Below are 21781 nucleotides of genomic sequence, written 5' to 3'. Positions count from 1 at the left end.
TGAAATAATATTGTTGGTAACAAATTTGCTTTATTAAAGTGTTCAACTAAAATCCCTCTGATGAAAATCAAAAAAGGTTTTTGCAAATCCCATATCTACTTAACTATTAATTTTAAAATAAATTAATATTAATTTTGAAAAAATTAATACGATCAATGCCCCACATATAGAAACACTTGAGCTAAATTTGAAGAAAATTGGGTCAATCCTGAGATATAAGGCTGAAAGCAGTACAACACACATTTGTACATATGTACACACAGACATACATATATTTTTTGATCTAGATGAATTAGTTGGATTCTAGAACAAAAACATTTTAAAAAAAATCCAATACCCCATTTCTGAATGATCACCATACCATACTTTCCTTTTTAATTTAGCTAATCTAGCTATATTCATCAGGAAAATTAAAAGATATGAAAAAAAGAAGAGAACTGAAGAAAGTTTTTTACAAAGAATGATGAAAATCTAAAGAAATATATAGAGATCAGTCCACGATCTCCAGTCTATCTAATATGATAGCAATGAAAAATGATTTCTTTGATAATTGCTAATGAAGTTATTAAAATAAAAATAGTGTTTAGAAAAGCATTCAATATTTTAATAATTAGTATATAAGATTAAATAATTAAGAAGATAAAAGAAGAATATAAAAAAGTGTGAAATAATCATATTTTTCATAGTAATTAATTAAAAACAATAAGTAATAAATTCATATAAAAAAAGTTTGCACAAATGAACTCACCACATGCATATAATCTTCTTTAGCTTCATCTAACTGTGCTTGTTTCATTAAAACGTGAGCTCTTTGTAATCGAGCCTGAATCAAATCAACAATCAAAATAAATTATTATTAAAAATATATTGTATCAAATACTAAAGTAAAAAAAAAATAAATAAATAACAGTGAATACATCTCTAATGAGAAAAAAATAACTGATAACCTGACACAGTATATACGATTACTAACAGAATAATATTAATAGTTTATGAATGTACTACCATTTTTATTGTATTATGAATGAAACAATTTTTATTTATTATTATTATCTCTTTTGGTTCCTATTAATTTTTCATCAGACACCCATTTTTCTACACCACATCAGTTTTCTCTTAACCAATTACGAATAGTGTTTAATAATTTTTAAGTTAATACTTATCGTAATACATAATGATTTTTCTGAAGATTATGTTTATAAATTCATTCGCTACAAAATTTCCATCTTAATATTTCCACGCGTAAGCATCGACGTTATTTTAATTCATTTAGTAAAAAAAAAATATTTTTTCATAATTCAGTAAATGAAAAACGTAATAATATTTCTGAAAAAAATCAATCTGTTATACCAGAAAATATTCGTTCGTCTTTTAGTGATTTAAACAAATGTTAACTAAAGCTGAACAGTAATGAACCAAATATTAACTGCTGAATGAATTTTAAGAGAAAAAGCTTTCTGGATTACCTTTTATTCTTAATCCTTTGTCCAAAAAAAAGGGGGCATACATATGTACTGTGTTGGGAAGTTTGAAGCTTAATAACTTTTGATTGGATAAACTGATTTTGATGAAATTTTGTTCAGAGACTTGTATGTGAGGGGAAATTTGTTGGTAAAATTATGGGGTTAATATTTCTGGGTAGGGAGGAAGATTTGAGTCAATTTTTTCAAAATTTTGCAAGGTTAGGTGCCGGACTCCATGGTGCAAGTGGTAGCTTCTTGGCCTTTCATCTGGAGGTCCTGGGTTTGAATCCTGGTCAGGCACATTTTCACACACGTTATAAATCACTTACCTCATCCTCTGAAGCAATACCTAACAGTGAACCTGGAGGTTATAAAAAAAAAGGTTAGGTGATGGTATGGTGGTGAGGAAATGGGTGACAGTTTTTGCTACTAACTAATGTTGTAGTTTCACACACGACATAAAACAAACTTCACTTGATATATCGGGGAGTCACTGGATCCAATCGGTTTAACGGTCGAGTCAGTCAGCCGCATCTTGCAGTCAACCGGTGATCACAAGTTCAAAACCTAGACACACCAATTACTTTTTTTGCTTTAAATATTATTTACTCTTGTGTGTGTGTGTTGGTCTAGCTTCACACAATAGGATTCATCATGGTGTAGACTTACACGGGATGCTCACATAATACATTAGGTTAAGCCTCGCACGGGGTGCTACTTGTATATTATTATAAATTATATTATTTTTTTATATTCATGGAATATTATCGCGTTTGAAATAAATAAATAAATACATTTCATTGACAATTAATCTATTCAAGTTATATATTTATTACAAAAGAGAGAACAAAAAACTGTTGGGAAAATATTTAAATATTAAAAAAAGAAGAAAACAAAACACATTATACAGAAATAAAACCCAAAAATAAGATTACAAATGTATTAATTATATTTTATAGAATACATTACAGAAATTAGTAGTTTACAATTAGATTTTAATTTTTTATTAGCTGAACTTTCTTAATTAGGCAAGATTTTTGAAAATAAATGAATGCCTGTACATATAGAATTTTGAATGAAGGATCCTTAAATACATCTAAGAATAAAAAATCCAGTCAATTTTTTTTAAGGCTATAGCTGAAATATTTGAGTAAATTAAATATTTTCTTATAACACTAACCATATTTTCTTAACTACATATTTTTTTAATAAAATTCTGCAGTACTAGAAAATGAAACACCTGTCATAACAAAGTCAGAAGTTATATACAAACATACACCAAACAACTATGACTGCAGTTAATCAATGCAGACCATTTCATAATTATTAAAAAATATACTTAATCGACACAATTCTAATATAAATTAAATATTTTAATTCAATAATAAAATTAAAAAAATATATACATACAGCTGCAAAATCCGGCTTTAATTCTAAGACTTTGTTGAAATCTAAAATGGCAAACCTAGCCTTTCCTAAGGCTAAATAAACAGTTCCTCGTTTGAAATACGTTAAATAATTTTCTGAGTCGCCCTCTGAAAAAAAAAATTGGAAAATCAATTATAATTATTTTTTACATACTTATAATAAATTTAGCAGAATAAATTCAAACACTTCAGTAACTAAAATTATTTCAACTTGAAACAATTATTTTTTTTTAACAAGAGTAACCATAACATATCACATGCTTTTTTAAGAATTGGAAAACAGCTGCTTAATTTTTCTGGCTTTACTCTTGAAAGATCTTTATTTCAAATACAGCATTGGATTTTTAAATATCAATGACTTAATTATGAAATATTTGGAGTGCAACTGCGAAAAAGAACAAAATCTTCAGGTTAAATGTTTAGGTCCGATTTCACCTCTATGATCAAATGATGATCATGGAAGTGATGAAAATTACACATATTTTATCAACAAAATTATACATATTTAAAATATTACTTAAAAAAAAAATAAAAATTTTTATTAGATAAATATTGTTCCCATTTGACTTCCTGACTCGGACAGAGCTGTATGACATTTTTTACAGCCACATTTGATAACCAGGTATGAGAAATTTTAATTAAAAAATGTTAATTTTAAGTCGGTTCATGTGAGACCCCATTTTTAAATATGTTCTCATGTCGTTTACATTAATACTAGTTGAAATTAGATTTTCAGTCTTGAAAATTTAAATTTAAAAAAATCTTCAAATTTAAAGTTTAAAAAAAAATGATATTAACTACAACATGGGTCCCTTTCAACCCCCTCAGTTTTCTGGGGTTTAAAAGTTTATTTATCAGATTAATTATTTACTTTAATAGCTCGACCTGATTCAATGCAATGAAAGGGTACTGTGGATGCTCTCTTGTGCGATGGAGGTTGAAAATCAAGCCAAAGCTGGGATCTGTGGTTGCACTAGTTTGTGTAATATGTAGAATTGTATTCCATAGAAATAATGATTCTAATAAAAAAAAAAAGTTCAATATATAAATTTGATTTTCGTTATTTGTGACAAGCATGGTAAACCAGACCTAACTTGTTCGTCACAAAAGGACAAATCCACGAATGAAAAATTTGTCACATTTAACTCAAGGAAGAGTATAAAAATATAACAGATGCATATAAAATATTAGAAGAGAAATATGATGGTAAATAAAAAACTGGTTCATTCAGTCGAGTATCACGAGGGAAAAAGGTCACACATATGGATGCACCACTCCACAAATATAGCACAAACAGCGCACCATTTCTGTGGTCGAATGGAATCAAACTGGTGGACCACTGTCAGCGCAGTATGAAATAAGCACCTTGATTCTAAGGTACATGAGTGGGTGGACTGCTTTAGAGAAGGATGCGCAAGTGTAACAGACAAGAGGATGCCTAAAAACATCCTGCACAGAAGAAAATATCCAACGGTTGGATGCCAGTATCAGGGACGATCAAAGAGTCACACCAGTACAAGTGGCAGAACTCTTGGATATCAGTTTCAGATCATCATATGTAATAGAGCGTGATGAATTAGGGAACCGTAAAGTTTATTTGAGTGGATACCCAAGGAACTCACAGCTGAGCATCAACAGTGGTGCATCGCAATGGCTACCCAGCGTCCTATTGGGTAAAAACACATTTTTTGTAGTGAAATGGTTTTTCTTACAAGATTATTTATATAATATACAGTGGATGTGGTAATAATATTTCACTCAGTTCAATGTTACTGAAGTAAGAAGGTGGGTTATCGTGGAAGAGGAACTTTCAGCACTGTAATGCCAAGCTATTGTCAGTTATCGTTATGGCTTGGAAAGGTACGTACTATGTATTTGTTGCTAAAATGCTAATTAATTGAACAAATAAAAAAATGAATCTGTGATTGTAACACACGAAAGCTTTATTCACTTCATGATTAATTTAAATGCTGTTGTTCTGTAATAAAAACCATTCAAATCCATTGCAGAGGGTTGAAATTTTCAAAACGCAGATTAAATATTACAATGAAACTATCTGGAATATTTTGGAATTTGGAGCTAAAAAATATCAAAAGACAGACCACTTACAAATCTTCTATACGTAACACCCATAAACAAGATTCCAACAATTTGGTTGCAATCCAACCAAATTCTGATAAATTTTTAACAGTAAACTTAAGTTTCATCTGAATAAAAATATGATAGTTCAAGAAGCTTAATGTACCTGACTGGTAAATCTGCACAGCATGTTGGGAGGAGGTCCTTCAAAATGGTCCTATCATGGTTAATGGCAAATGCTTAAAGATTTCTTATGTTTTAAGGCACTTACTGTTTTGAAGAGGAAAGCCAAACAGTTACAAAAATTTCTTGTTTGGAAATTCTACAGAACTTTAAGAAATTGAAAAATCACTACAAACATGTGGTGCGTTTCAATCGGTCGGGGTCACTATTCACAATGTCAGAAGATGAATGGAAATTTTAAGAGAAATACAGAATAATTCAAAATTACAGACTCAATTTCGTAGCTCTATATTCCAAATTAAGAATTAATGACAAATATGAGGCAAATTACATCTGATTATACTCACAATATAGTTTACAGATACAATTCATAAATGTTCAATGTGGCCCCCTCCAGCTGCACTCATCTACAGCAGCTGAACTCGTAAATGTGTTATATTCGTAATTCGTGAATGGGGATCTGAAAACTGATATGGAAAAGCATACAACATAAATGACGTTAATGCTTGGTATTTGGTGTGGTTCAATGATAAAAATCATATAAACCATGTCTTTCTTTTTTGGAGAAAAGATTATCGATGTAAATGTTAAACTTTGATGTTAAATGACTAACCAGATGAATCAAATATGTACAATGAATTTATTTCCATCTAGATGGCGCCAATACTTTAATGCATTCATTAACTGGACTTTGAATGAAAAATTTGAAAACGGAGAGATGGACAGGCCGAGAAAGCCACATACACTAGCCTTCAAGAAGTCTAGTCTTAATTTTATTGCAAATTCTTTTCCTTCTTATTTAAATACATTAAAAATATTGTTTAATCATAAAAACTGTGTGGTATGAACCTCATAAATGAAAAAATTAAGTAAGTGGTTACAACCATAACAGAAGATAAGTTATATCGCATATAGAAAAGCATATTAAAATCTATTGATTATGAAAACATTTCAGATGTCAAATTAAACAATATAAATAAGTAATTTTGTTTTTATATAATTCTTGTTTTAAACCCCTACAATTCTTTTATGAAATAAAAAGGCGTTTTACCAAGAAAGAACGCTTACTCTGGAAGTGATTCTTCAGTTAAAAGTAAGAAAAAAGCTATATAACACATGTGCAGGGTTCCACAAAATTTTGATAGCGATTTTCCCAGACCATTTTCAGAATTTTCCTTGACTAAAATAACCATGATATGGATGAAGTCTAACAATATTTTTCCAAACAATGTTCAAAATAGTTCATAACTGAATCGTTTATTTCAAAAATCCATTATATGCAATGATATTACATATGGAATGTTAACAGGTTACTGAAATAATTCAATTATGATGTTTTAACTTGGAAATTCAATAACTGGTGATATTTTCTAATATCATCAATACAAGATTAATCTCAATGTAATACGAAAATATATTTCACAGTACAAGTATTTTAATCTTATTCACAAAAATAACTGGGGATTGAGATTATATGAATATTAAAATATTTCTTACTAAAAATTCTTTTAAATACTCATCTCTAATTGATTCTAAAATACTCAACTCAACAGTTATTCGAAAACCTTTGAATATTCACACACCCGTAATACAGAGTGTCACAAGAGGAAACAGACATAATTCACAGGTGTATTCCTCTCATCAAAATAATGAAACTAGTTCATATGAAAATAGACCTGGAAACACTTCATTAGTAAATTATGGCTAGCAAAAGATTTCCCCCGGAATGCAGCTCCACCGGTGAAATGAGGTGAGGTCATTGTACTGAAATTTTTAGGATGTTAATTGAGGAGTGAAATTAACATTTCTTATGGTTTTTGACCTGAAGAATTGAATAAAATAGGTTCTAGAACTGTATCTTCAGTAATTTTCATGATAATCGAGATAAAACTGAAAAATTTGTTGTCTGAAAACTGGTGTTTTTAGGTTTGAAATACAATAACTTTGTTAAATGACTAAGAAATGCATAAAATATATTTAACAAAACTTATAGAGAATTTAAATGTAAAAATAGAGAAAGGTAAATAACCCCAATAAAAATCAAGTAAACATTTAAAAAATCATATTTTACCAAAAAAGAAAAAGAGCAAAGATAAATAAAATGACTTTCTCTGAAAATTTTTGCAATCCATTCATTTCTTTGTTTAAAAAAGACAGTTAATATGAAACAAATACAGTTCAGTATTTAGTTAATCAAATATATACAAAATGTTTTAAAACATTCTACAAAAAGAATTTCAAGAATACAAATCGAAAGTTCTTTAAGTTTATTGAACAACATTGTTCTTTTCAGAAACAAAATTTTAATCAAAACTATTGTACAGCTGTTCAACAATTAACTTATTATTAATCATAACTAGTATCTTATCTGCGATTTGTATAAAGCATTCATGCCTTTTTAAAAAAGTGAGTTACATTCAAATTTTCAAATCAAGAATATGCAGATATTGTTTTTGTTTACAGTTTTACTAATGGAAATAGCCAGGCTGCAAATCGTGAATATGAATGAAGACTTCCGAATAGAAGAATATCTACTCACGAAACATTCTCCTTAGTTTTCAATATCTTATGAACTAATGGATCTTTTCCAACAGTTGTTTGTTTCATTGAATGTCTTGTAGAACAGCCAGTACTTGGAATAAGAAAATATCATTCAAATGGTACAGCGGCAGCCCTCAACTCAACATTAATTGAATAGCAAATCAAACAACAGGCATATCTTGTAGTAACAGTAAAGAAAGAGAACTTTTATCCTTATCGTTTGCAAAGTGTTGAAAATCTTCAACCAGGAGATGGTGAATTAAGATTTTAGTACTTACGTATTAACGCCACCACAGCTACAGCTGCTGTTTAGGTTATGTTGACTTCGTGTACTGACAATCGTACGTATATCAAAATAACCTAACCAAACGTAACCTACGCTCGCTAACCTCTTATAATTAACATTAAATATGCATAATATATACAACTTATTAATAATATAACCTTAATGTTATAGCACCAAAATCCAATTAATGTTAATCCACTGAAATCCGATTGACTACTTTGTTTTTAAATAAAGCTGTAGCTGCGGTGGCGTTAATACGAAAGAGGTTAGCGAGCGTAGGTTATATTTAGTTCGGTTATTTTGATATACGTACGATTTGTCAGTACACGAAGTCAACATAAACTAAACAGCAGCTGTAGCTGTGGTGGCGTTAATAGGTAAGTACCTAAAATTTTGTTGATGGGTACAAGAAAATCAGAATATTACTCATGCATTTTATTCGCAGATGAATCTATTTTTACAAGAAATGGAATACAAAATTTGAAGAATATTCATAGGTGATCAACTGAAAATACGAACCCACGTAAAGAGTCAAACTTTTAATTTTCGATAAATGTATGGTGTGGTATAACCAGGGACCAGTTAATTTGACAATTTATTTTTCAAAAACGCCTTTCCAGTATTGTGAACAAAGAATTTTTACAAAATCAACTGCTACTTTTGCTAGATGTACATCTTGAAAAAAGGTAGCAACTGCTATTCCAACATGACGGTGCACCACCTTATTTTTTACTCACAAGATGTTAGACAGCATTTACACTCAAGTTTTCCGCGCAGATGGATTTGTCAAAGTGGCCTCCTCGGTTCCACAATTTAATTCCCTTGGACTATTACCTTTGGGAGTTATGTAAAGTAACTTGGTTATGCAAAAAAATGTAATTCCAAAGAAGAATTATTAACCCAAATTTTAAAAGCTATTGAACATCATAAGAATGACTGTGATACTATTAGAAAATTCCTTTGATGTTATGCGTCACATTAGATTTTGCAAAAACTATTAAGATCATTTTGAACAGTATCTGTAGGGTATGAAAATTAAATTAAAAAAATAAATAAATAAAACAAAATTAAACAGAATAACAAATTACAATTATGTGTATCATTTCATTTATCATTTCATTTATGTTCAGTCATTTCATTTATTTTTTGTTCTGTTTCTTCTTCAATAAAATATGAACTTGTTAAGTAATAAGTATTGTTAATACATTTTACGCATTAATCATTTAACAAGGTTATTGTACTGCAAACCTAAAAAAACAGTTTCAGACAACAAAGTTTTCATTTTACTTCAGATATCATGAAAACTACAGAAAGTACAGTTATGGAACCTATTTTATTCAATTTTTTGGTCAAAAACCATAGGAAATTATCAATTTCGCCCCTCAATTAACATTCTAAAAATTTCAGTATAACCTCATTTCACTGGTGAAGCTGAATGGATTCTGGGCGAAATCTTTCACAGACGTAACTCACTAATGAAGCGTTCTCAGACCTATGTTCATGTGAAATTTATTTCATTATTTTGATGAAAGGAATACACCTGTGAAGTATGTCGGTTTCCTCAAGCAACACTCTGTATGTGCACATTACCAGCATGAATACTTTCTTATTCATGTGCAAATTGTTTTACGTATTTAAAATTTACTGCTCTGCTTAAAAAACCCACCGAATCCAATTGATTTCATCTCAATGGGATCAGGCTAGAACTTTACATAATTTGAATAAGATTTGTTTCCCCATTGAAGAAACCTGTTAAATCCAGTCAAATGTTATTGAAAAGTCGCTGAATAGAATCCAAATTCATGTACAAAGCTCAATCTCAAATATGCATTTTACTACTGTTTATTTCAAACTTGAATCAGATGTATAATTTGCAAAAAGTAATTTCTAGAATTTGTTTCTTTTGTTTTTTTCCAATGACTGAAGCCTCATCAATGGGAAAAATAATGACTGCTTTTCAGTCATTATTTTTAAGTAATTTTTCTGCTCAAATAGAATTTTTGAAGTTTTCCCTGACATTTTAGAAATTTCAATAGATCTCCCTGACTTATGGTAATTTTTCAAAACCTGACTTTCCCTGACTTTCAAGGGCTGGAGAACAGCTGATATATACAGAAATCCTTTGTTTCCAAGTTACAGCTGACTGATTTCATCCTGAATTTTGCTGCATAGGTAATATAATGCAGTACAATTTTTTTGGATTCTACTTATGGTAAAATTTCCACCCATTTTTATGTTATTTCACAAGAAAATATAAAAAATATTCCCAAAATTAACATTAGTTATCACTAATATTTTTTTTCTTTTAAAGAAAGTCAATAAAATCAAAAAAATAAGTTTAAAAACATTATTTTTTTTAAGTTAATACAAGATAACTTTGTTAAATTGCCAATTAATAATATAAATATATTATTACAAATTTTGTATAGAATTTTATTTTAAGAAAATTGATATAATTAAAAAGAAAAACAATAAAATGACCTGTTATTTATGCACGATGACATTTTTCTGACTATTAGACTAGAATTAACAAATCAGATTTCTCACGTTTCAGGTAAGATTTTATCAATAAATATTACTGAACATAATATGAACACAGTATTTTTCCAGATTCTGAACACTACAGATTTTTCCGGCATTATCAGTAGTTTTATACTAGTATAAAATGTACAGCAGCAGTTTACTCAATTATCCATGGTATACATTTTACACTTACATTTATTTGCTAAGTATACTAGTAGTATTTTGACAATTTTTTTTAACTCACAGGAGAGCTAGAAATAAATTGGCGAGTTGTAAATAACTGTCCATAAATATATCTTAATATAGATGAAAAAGAGATACATACACATACGTAAAAAAAAAATACTTAATGACTAGATCAATTTCATATCCAACATTTCTCATCATATTATTATATTCAAAATACATTTAAAAAAAGTGCAACAATAACATTAGTACCAGTCACTGATGACAGTTACAAGTGTGACAGAAAACATTTTGTACTATGTTATTAAAATTGTTGTATTTATGAAATTTGATATGGTTAGTTGTTATTAAAGTTTAGTTATAAATACTGCTATAATAACCTTAAAAAGTAGTACTAACAAAAAACAAACAGTGCACATAAAATACAGCATATATTCATTGTAACTTACCTACTGCCGCATGATAATGTGAAAGTGCATCTTGTAACTGTCCTCTAGCTAACATATCTCTACCCATTTGAAGATGTTTTTCAATTTCTGCTTTTGAAACAGAGCCATCACTACCTACAAATTATTATGCAAAATATTAGTTATATAAACTATGATACCGAAATTAATATAAAGGTACTTTTAATAACACTTTAATGAATTATTAAAAAAAACACTTCAGATAACAGTCATTTATACAAAAAAAAATATGTGTATATAATTTAACAAATCTGAATTGTATGAAGTCTCGTAATTGTATATAATTTGCATAAGTTATAAAATATTACCAAAGCATCAAATAATAATAGATAAATTACTGAATACCGCAAAATAACACCATTGTAAAGACAATAATTATAAAAAAATTATTAAAGATATTATTCGATGTTTTAGGTTATGTATTACCTCGAAGTGCAACATCGAACGATACTAGAAAAATCCAATATGAATATAATCTCCAATTAAAAGCTTGAAAATATTCCATTACTCTTAATACTACTTAAAGACTAGATGTTTACGACTACAACTTCAAATTCGCACTTATCAACGAAACTAATGTTTACTACGACCATCCGGACTCCATAATAATCGTGGTCTTCTCTGATTGGATGAGTACACCAAGGCTATGTTAATTTCTTTAAAATAAATGGATTGAATTACATTACATTATCTCTTTAAATGAAATTTAGATCTTAGAAGTTTACTAAAGTTTTTCATTATATGAAAATTTAACATATACATTTCAATGCTATACAAATACCACACTTATATCAATTTAAAAATATCCTAATTATATTCTCTGTGGTCACCGTATTTGATACTCGATGTACTAACAATCTTTGTAGTGTACACTTAACCTTACTAATCATGGCTAGAACTATCCGATTCTCGTCTTGTCTGAAAGAACTTAGAATTCATTTATGTCAGAAATCTCCTTCTAGTAAAGGTGTCAGGTAAATAAAGATTTTTTTGGGGATTTTATTGATTGTTTTCTATTATTAGCAGAATTAGTAGTGGGTTGTCAGTAAAATGTGAAGTATTACATATATGTTTAACCTCTAAACCTCCTTTGCAAATGAACGAGTAATCAATAAGGATATAATAATAATGATTATACAAAAATAAGATATAATTGGATTTCAGATATATTTTTAAGGACTTTATTCACAATGTATAACCATAATGTTTTTGGTACTTACACAATTTTATTATCTTGGATTATTTTATTACTTCTCTAAATTTAAACTTATCTGTCTCTTCAAATTGACTGTTCTTGCATCCCAATATTACTTGTAACTTTATAAAGTAAAATTGATGTAGTTAAAGCAAATGAAACAACCTAAAAAATATAGTTTAGTATTTTTAAGCCAAGTGAATTTTGTGATGGTTATTTAAAATTTTTTAAATATACAATTTTAGCAATTGTTTACTATTAAAAGACATCTTCTGTTTTATTAATAATGTAAAATATCATGAAAATAGCTTGGATAAGAATGTCTATTAGTACTTAAAAGGTTGGAAAGACAAGTAACATTATTCTTGAGCATTGATTATGTATCACGATCTTATCAATATCAGTATAGGCTATTATCCTACTCTTAGTTATGGCCACATGTTTTATTACAACCATGACTTTGCTAATTTTATTCTAATTACAGAAAATTAAAACTAATTAAATTTTTGAAAGAGCTTATTGTAATATGAGAAAATATAAATGCCCAAAGTGTGATAGTGATGATGGCCCTAAAAATCATAGTATTTCATTATAATAAATGTATAACAATTACTGTGACACATAACTGGAAGAACGTATGAAAATAATGCAGTATTAAAATTTTACAATTAAGACATACATGGTTCAAAATAATAATTTTCCATGTAAAAAAGTATGCCATTTTGAGTGCTTTTGTATGTGCCATGGCAGGGTTTAATCTGTAACAAGCTCAGAATATCTAGCAAAATCTGCCTTGAACTAGTCTTAACTTTTGAGAGGTGTGCATTTTTGTAGTACAGCAAAACATTTTAAATCTAGGAGGATCAAGTAAGTTAGTTGAGGTGTATGAAAAAAAATTTGGGAAAAGTCGGTGTTTTAATGGAGTAGAACAAGGCAGTTGAAAATATTTTCTAATTTCTATACTAGTATGGCATCAATATGTTGCTTTTAGTTATCAAGAAACAGATATATCCATGTACAACTGTAATCAGTAACTTCTGGCAATCATACAATTTTATCGATGTAGAAGGGTTTAATTTCTACAGCATGAACCGTAAAATAATATTAAGGATCCAGATACAACCAATAAGTAACATCTATACACAAAATACTGAAAGGCTTTGGTATGAGGTATATACAAATACACACACCCAATTTTAGAATCATAAACACCATTTTGTAAAGCATTTAGCAGAATTTATATTTACAATGATCTGTAATAAACATGAAAACATATATATTTATAATATTTTTACAGTATTATCAAGTCTGTAACAATTATATCAGTTTAAATAAACTGGCCCTCTGCTTTTAACATTTTGTTAGTACAGAATAAAAATACAAAATATATTTGTTGGTTTTCTTTGGAGTATCTCTAAAGTTGAAAAAAAATATTTTTCCCATGTATGGGAGCTTTTTAATTCCGTTTTCATAAAAAAATATGTGAACGTATCACGAGGCACATGAACTCTACTTTGTTGTTGCCTTATAAACAATGTCAACCCAGAGCTTCTTTAAATGGCTCAAAAACAAAAACAAACACAGGGAGATAATTCTGGACAGGGAATGTTCTAAGGTTTCCCAGTAAATTTCATACAGTTTATCCTGAGTGCTAATGGCTGTGTTAGGCTTAGTATTGTTATGAACAAGAATCGCGCATCTTTCATTGGCTGGCATTAATTTTTATTTCTGTAGGTAGCTTTCACTTTCTGCAAGAGCTGACAATAAAAAGCAGCATTTACAGTGCAACATTTGTGGAGAAAATTGACAAGCAATATACTTTTTCAGTCCCAAAATTCAGTTTGCTGGATTTTTCCACCTGATAAAAACATTTTAGCCATTACAGGTCATGTTTGTTTACCAGGTCAAGGCTCTCCATTCTATGCCATTCCATACCCTCAGAGTTCGACTTGGAAGTGTAGTGTTGAATCCATGTCTCAACATGGGACTATTCAATGCAAAAAAAATTCCCTTTTGTCAAAATCAATTCAGGAGCCTTTGGCAAATTTCCTGTCGGGCCTGTTTCTGATCTTGTGTGATAAGTCTTGGAACCACACAGACTTTGTAGAAGCAAAAGGTACTTTGTAATAATGGAATGGGTACTTCCATAACTAATATACCCTTCCAAATTGATTTCATTGACCATAAAGTGCTAATTGTCTTCAAAGAGACAAAGATTTTGTGAGAAATTGTTTTTGTTGTGCAACCAATGATTTAACTTCTTACTGTGACAAGGCATTACTGACCAAAGAAAAGTGAATCCATTTCCCACATCTCCACTGTCAGTATTCCTTCATGCCAACTCGCTTATGTTCATACGCAAGCCATGAAGACATAATTCCTGTTTCTATTTGACTTACACTTATACAATAACCCGGTAATATGGGAAATTATCCCACATAACCTGCTATCATAGACAGCTGTTTCTTCCTCAAACAATTGCAAAATAATGGTTTTCTCAGTGTTTAAAACATTAAATCTATAATATACCAATTAGTAGGAAAACAAAACTTGTTGTGGTATCCTGAATAGTAAATATATATATTTACTATCCTGAATAGTACTTAATATTCTTATGTTACTGTGCTTAACTTCTGCAGTGTGCCCGTCTTTTGGCTTTTTCAGTATGTTGTTTAGCTTTTCATTCATATTATCCATTTATAGTTTTATGTAACTTCATAGTATGACTACTCATTATTTACTAACAAATAATTTAATGGCGTAATTAAGGTAGTTAATATATTCTTCTTAGACAATTAATTTTTATTAGTATAATGAGAGAAAAAAGAAAAACAACATTCTTAAAAAATTCAAGAAAGGCGATATTGGAAGAAAAATATGAAATTTTGAAAATAAGAGAATCTTATGTCAAGTTAAAAGGAAATAGCTATGAAATTTAAATTATTGTGTGTTAACGTTAGGCTTAGTGTTTGTTGTTTAGAAGAACTATTATGAGCTATAGAGGAATGGGGTCAGAGGATGTAAAAAATTATTCCAGACATAAAAATTTTAAAAGATAGTGATCACCAGTTCACTTTTTACAAAGGGATTCTTAGCATTTTAGACATTAAAGTAATAGAACTGTTAGGGATAGTTTGATCCATTTAGAAGACAAATCTGATTACACAACACAAATAAAGGTCATGTGGGTATGGATATATGTAGGTTTGTTTCACATCTCAACCACAGGACTGATTTCAACCAAACTTGGAACAATTATTACTTACTAACCTAGCAAAAATACTGTAGGTGTTAGACATCTCTACTGCAATCACTGCGGGAATGGTGAGGGGGAGAAACATAAAAGGTTAAAATTCTGCAACATTTGAAAATATTGTAGAATATTTTCAACATTATTACATTTTGGAAATTTATACTTTATTACTTTATTTAACTTCCTAAAAGTTTCTAGAACATTTTGGTGCAGTCTACATCGTTTTCAAATATTTTTTAACATTATTGCATTTTGTAACAATTTTGAACATTATTTAAATTTTTGAAAATAATAGATCATTGTACATGTATATATCATTCTGGGATATTTTAGATTTTTTTTTGAAAATTCTGGAACATTGTGGAATATTATGTTGTTAACACAATTTAGATTCACAGAAAATTTACAATGTACCAGAATATCAATGTGAAAAGAATGTCAGCTAATATCATAGAAACCATAACATTAACAGGAAAGAAGAGAGGTCAGGATATGCTTATTCCTCGGATACCATTGGTCCTAACTGATTACAGTTTCCTGTTAGAATTCTTTTGCAGTCGCAGTTAACAAGGCCCCAAGGATGGTCACTCAAGTGGTGTGGTGTTAACCTAGTATTCCTGTTTTTTTTTTTCACGGAGAGCTTTATGTAAAAACCCCCAAAATACATCTTTATCTGATTTCCAGGAGGAAAGATAAAAAAATGCTTTGTTTAGTTGCATTAGTTATTTGTATATTGTACATTTGTATGTATGTCTATATAACTTACGTCTGTCTATAGCATCTTTCTCAATGCTCATGGTAGGATTAATTTAATTAAATTAAATCAAATTAAATTGTACATATTTGTATAGTTGCATTATGTATTGTACAGTCTATTATTTGAAAGGTTAAGTACATACTTATTCTTCAAAGCTCCTCATGTTTTCATTCAAATCGTATTATTGTAGGACAATAAACAGACTAGATTTGAGAGGTTAAATTTGGCAAGAAGGAATACAGAGGATATCTATATTTGTTGTGGAATGTTATTGACAATTTTTATAAAAAAAAAAACGAGAGAGAGAGATTGGTGAGCCTATGAAGAAATTATGACCCCAAGCAACACATTGTATGTAAGTTAGTATTAAAATAAACCTATTAATTTTAGATGTTTCACTCGCTGATAACTATCCTGACATATTAACTAAAATAACAAAGGTGAATACTTAGTTCATTATCAGTAATTCAAGTTATTTTTTAAAATAAGGAGTCTGTTTTCAAGAATAATAATCACAGTGTGCCAGGCTCACTGAAATAGTTAAGAATGGAGTGTTTTTTCATTGCGTTTTTTACTAAGTCAGATTTACAATTTACTCTTTAAATTCACTCTGATTACTGTAGGAATTGGTGTCATAGCGAAAAACTGGATCAGATAGTATAAAGCAAAAAATTAATATACCTGTTATTATTGTGAAATAATGCAGCATATATAAGGTCTTAATAGAGCGTGGGAACTTTTAAATAATAAACAATTTTACAGGTAAACGTAGAAAAATTAGATTTAACAAACATAGCGAAATCATTTTATTGAACTCATCATGATACTATACCACTATGGACTATAATACAGAGGGATACTCATATTTGATGCAATTCATGGAATGTCGTTATGCACAACTGGTAATGTCTTACAGCAAGTGTTGGAAATGTCCACCATTTTCCTGAAGACAGGTCCGAACCCATCGCACCATAGTTTTTGACACCCTTCATAGAATATCAGGGCTAATTGAATTCATCTCAAAAAATATGGTGCGAAGGACTCTGACCTGTCTTCAGTAAAACTGTGGACATTTCCAACAGTTGTACATGATTAATTACATTAGAATTTATCTCAAAAAATATGGTGTGAAGCGCTCAGACCTGCCTTCAGTAAAATGGTGGACATTTCTATCAGTTGCGTATAGTTACATTCCATGAATCAAATAAAATGTATCTCTGTATTGTAGACTGTAGTGTAATTATCTTGTATTATGTCATGATGTACTCGATAAAATGATGTCGCTATATTACCACCTCAAAATGATCCATTTTTCATTTGAATCCACCTCACCCCCAAGCCTATCAAGAGGTGGAACTCAAAAATGTTAAATGGAATGGTAGGTTTGTAATACCATTTTTAATAAAGAGCATTGAAAAAAAAAAAGTTAATTTAAAAACTTCAGGCTGTGACAAAATTAAATGGTAGCCGTTTAATATTCAAAAATAGCATACAGTACATTCCAAGTAGTGGTCTCATACCAAAAATATACAATTTTGAGGTTGGAGTATTGCTAATTTTTTTTTAGGTTCCACTGTTCCTTAATTTGTTTTAAAAATACAAGAGATCATTTTTAAAAGTAGCTGTGGAAAGCATTAATTAACAATTATCTTTGTTAGGGTTGTCTGAGGATTTTATGATTTCTAATCATTACTTATTTGTATTTTTTGTTTTAGGGAATTTATTGAAAAATCATATGTACCAATAAAGAAAGAAAATCCAAAATTTCCTATCCTTATTAGGGAATGCAGTGGTATCGAGCCCATTGTATGGGCAAGATATGGTAAGTTTGTTAATTTGTTTAAAATATCTTATACTAGAGAATGTACAGAAAGTAAACAAACTAAAACAGCATTTCTCTTAATTGAAACAGAACTGAACCTGTACCGCATCAGTTATGCCAAGTAATTTATTAAATTATTTATTGCTACAATCATTATTGTTTTATATTCCTTAGTAAAATTATTTTATCATGAAAGCTTATGTTGTTTTTAATTATTTATCTTCTTTATCCATCCTAAAATGTTCAGCATTTTAAAAATATTAGGGTTCAAATACAGAGATAGAAGAGCAGTTGCTAACATTTACAGGAACCAAACAGCAAAAGTAATAATTGAAGAACATATGAAAGAAGCCGTAATAAGAAAGAGAGTCCGACAAGGATGTTTCCTATCCCCATTTCTTTTTTAATATTTACATGGAACTAGCAGTTAATGATGTTAAAGAACAATTTAGATTCGGAATTACAGTACAAGGTGAAAAGATAAAGATGCTACAATTTGCTGATGATATAGTAATTCTAGCCGAGAGTAAAAAGGATTTAGAAGAAACAATGAACGGCACAGATGAAGTCCTACGCAAGAACTACCGCATGAAAATAAATAAGAACAAAACGAAAGTAATGAAATGTAGTAGAAATAACAAAGATGGACCGCTGAATGTAAAAATAGGAGGAGAAAAGATTATGGAGGTAGAAGAATTTTGTTATTTGGAAAGTAGAATTACTAAAGATGGACGAAGCAGGAGCGATATAAAATGCTGAATAGCACAGGTGAAACGAGCCTTCAATCAGAAATATAATTTGTTTACATCAAAAATTAATTTAAACATCAGTAAAAGATTTTTAAAGGTATACATTTGGAGTGTCGCTTTATATGGAAGTGAAACTTGGACGATCAGAGTATCTGATAAGAAAAGATTAGAAGCTTTTGAAATGCGGTGCTATAGGAAAACGTTAAAAATCGGATGGGTGGATAAAGTGACAAATGAAGAGGTGTTGCGGTAAATAGATGAAGAAAGAAACGTTTGGAAAATATAGCTAAACGAAGAGACAGACTTATAGGCCACATATTAAGGCATCCTGGAATAGTCGCTTTAATATTGGAGGGACAGGTAGAAGGAAAAAATTGTGTAGGCAGGCCACATTTGGAATATGTAAAACGAATTGTTAGGGATGTTGGATGTAGGGGGTATGCCGAAATGAAACGATTAGCACTAGATAGGGAATCTTGGAGAGCTGCATCAAACCAGTCAAGTGACTGAAGACAAAAAAAATTCCATCCTTTATAGTTTTACTGCATAAATAACATTGAGATTATATTAGTGTAATAACTTGATGGATGTTGGCACAATCTGTGAGTAATGGGGGAATTAATAGTCATGTGTGGTTTCAGTTAATAAAAAAAAAGAATTACCTTTATGCTAATTTGTTAAATGTTGTTTATATTATATGATAAATGATAGAAATACACCATTTTTAGGCAATATCAAACAACTACTTACAAAAGTTACTGTAATAAGGTTCAATGAATGAGAGAGCCTATCACACACTTAGAGAGAAATCACCCAAGGAATGCAGCATATAGTTTTTCTTTGAGAGTTGTGCTGCATGTACTGCGGCATCCATCTCAACTTTCGTAACAAGAAGGTTTCCAACATACATTTAAAATAAATATTTGGTGTTTACTGTCATCACCCTTGAAAACATAGGATATAATAATTCCCTGTATTGAAACAGTATACGATAACTTCTTAAGACTGTAGTGGCTGCTTATGTTATTGGTGTGGATTTGTAGATATCCGATATCAGAAATCTTGTTTGTTATATCCATTTAGTGAGAATATTGCTTCATTATTCACAATAAGAAACCTCTCAGTTCATCATGTGTCACCATCTGTTACAAACAATCGACAGTAAGCACTTTTTATGTAACAGTTAATGCCTTTAAAATTTCCAGTTTATACGAATAAAAATACAGATTATTGTGTAAAATGTTTTCTGCATTTTCCAGCAAATTCAAGTGTTGTTTTGCCACGTTGATGGATATGAACTCTTCGTACAGGTTGTTCTCATTTGCTCTATATTTTCAGGCGACCAGATGGTGTTTCAACATGTAGGGTTTTATTTTGTATGGATCTAGTCTTATGTCATTGATGCATCTCTTGAAGGTACAACCCCGTGTTTGTCGATCATCACTAAACGTCCCACAAAACTCTCACTGTATGGATACGATCAACTTTGCTTAATACAAACAATGTTCCGCATAAAACCAAACCATCACTGTTAATAATCCCTCCACAACTCATATAACCAGTATTGCCAACTCAGAATAGGTAAAATTAAATGTTGTACTCTGTACAGTAAACTGAAATTAAGAAATTTGTTATACTGATTTTCATTTTTGCTGTTGCATAAAAGATGTTTGCTTTTATTAGTTTATTGTTTGTAATTTTTTCTTTTTTTTAGACTATGGTGAAGAAAAATGTGTACCGTTAAGTTTCTTAGAACAAGATTGTGTTTATGACACCATCAAAAATTTATCATCGTAACTTAATTTGATAGTATATAATTATGTAAATCTGTAATATTTTATTTTAACTATAAAAATCTATATTAATTTGTTACTAGTATTTGAATTTATTTTGCTTAAATAAGATTGTGTTTATGTATATAGATTAATAAACATTATTCTGATTAAATTAAATGTGTATTAGTGAATTACTTGTCAATTTATTTACATTATAAAATATACCTGTATAACAAATTAGGTCTTGTAACTAATTTTTTTTGTATGTCATTCAAACTAGATTAATAATCTTGTCATATTAGTTTGTATTTAGGAGTTAAATAAAAAACTCTTATATATAGTTATAAAATTTGTTAAATATTATGTTTCTTGTAGATAGTTATCTTTCCAGCTCTACCAATATATGCTCTTATACAGAATGTTCAACTAAAAGAGGCCCTATCACTTAGTTTAGTTGCAATTGATCCATTTCTACGAGAAATGATTATTTAAGTGAGTAGAAACGAGACAAGAGAAGGTTGGGAAGGCGCGTCATCATGCTGGAAATGTACATTTTTTATCTATTATATAAGTTAAACGACTACTAATAGTCGTAAACATTTTACAGATATGACGTTATATTTTTATTAACATATAACTTATTTTATTAATTGACAATCGACTATTATGAACGTAACAATTTTAACTTTTATTATACATAAATATAAATTAATAACTTCATATAATCTCTGATGATGGAGAAGTGATCCTAAAGCGCTCGGATACTTAAATTAAATTACTTAAAATTATTTAATTACTTAAATTAAAAATTGTTGGTAAGTGAAAATATTATTTTATATAAATTTTATTAATACCATCAGTGCCAAATGCTTAGAAAATTAAATCTAAGCCATATAATCAATTTGTTTTACAAACATGTTAGTGATTGTCGATTACTTTATATATTCTATTTAAATTATATTTATTGTAATATAATTTAATTATGAATTTGTGTTATTAATGATGTATGAAATTTATATATTATTGAAATGTATATTATAATACTACCACCCCCGACGTGGCTTTGTCTGCATAA

General features: G+C 29.3%; 2 protein-coding genes across 2 annotated transcripts in view; one reads left to right on the top strand and one right to left on the bottom strand.

Moving 5' to 3' along the window:
- P58IPK (dnaJ homolog subfamily C member P58IPK) overlaps window positions 1-11775 on the bottom strand; it is a 44635-nt gene extending 32860 nt beyond the window's left edge. The window contains exons 1-4 of the mRNA XM_075380080.1: window positions 11582-11775; window positions 11138-11251; window positions 2874-2998; window positions 749-823 (exon numbers count right to left, since the gene is read on the bottom strand). Of these exons, the coding sequence (XP_075236195.1) occupies window positions 749-823; window positions 2874-2998; window positions 11138-11251; window positions 11582-11660 (393 nt within the window). The 5' untranslated portion in view covers window positions 11661-11775. The remainder of the gene's footprint in view (window positions 1-748; window positions 824-2873; window positions 2999-11137; window positions 11252-11581) is intronic.
- A 212-nt stretch (window positions 11776-11987) lies between these two features.
- ND-B8 (NADH dehydrogenase (ubiquinone) B8 subunit) lies at window positions 11988-20897 on the top strand. Its single transcript, XM_075380081.1, has 3 exons — window positions 11988-12129; window positions 18076-18182; window positions 20646-20897. Exons 1-3 carry the CDS (start codon window positions 12044-12046, stop codon window positions 20726-20728), a joined length of 276 nt encoding a protein of 91 aa, XP_075236196.1. The 5' UTR covers window positions 11988-12043; the 3' UTR covers window positions 20729-20897.
- The last annotated feature ends 884 nt before the right edge of the window (window positions 20898-21781 follow it).

This window comes from Lycorma delicatula, chromosome 12, assembly GCF_047948215.1.
Source record: "Lycorma delicatula isolate Av1 chromosome 12, ASM4794821v1, whole genome shotgun sequence".
Classification (NCBI taxonomy): Eukaryota; Metazoa; Arthropoda; class Insecta; order Hemiptera; family Fulgoridae; genus Lycorma; species Lycorma delicatula.
Note: the sequence above shows the minus strand (reverse complement) of the source record. Positions and strands in the feature narration are given on the sequence as shown.

Coding starts and splice junctions, on each gene's coding strand:
- ND-B8 (XM_075380081.1), top strand. CDS start 12,044: ATGGCTAGAACTATCCGATTCTCGTCTTGTCTGAAAGAACTTAGAATT. Junction 12,130..18,075: donor CCTTCTAGTAAAGGTGTCAG/GTAAATAAAGAT, acceptor TTTTTGTTTTAG/GGAATTTATTGAAAAATCAT. Junction 18,183..20,645: donor CATTGTATGGGCAAGATATG/GTAAGTTTGTTA, acceptor TCTTTTTTTTAG/ACTATGGTGAAGAAAAATGT.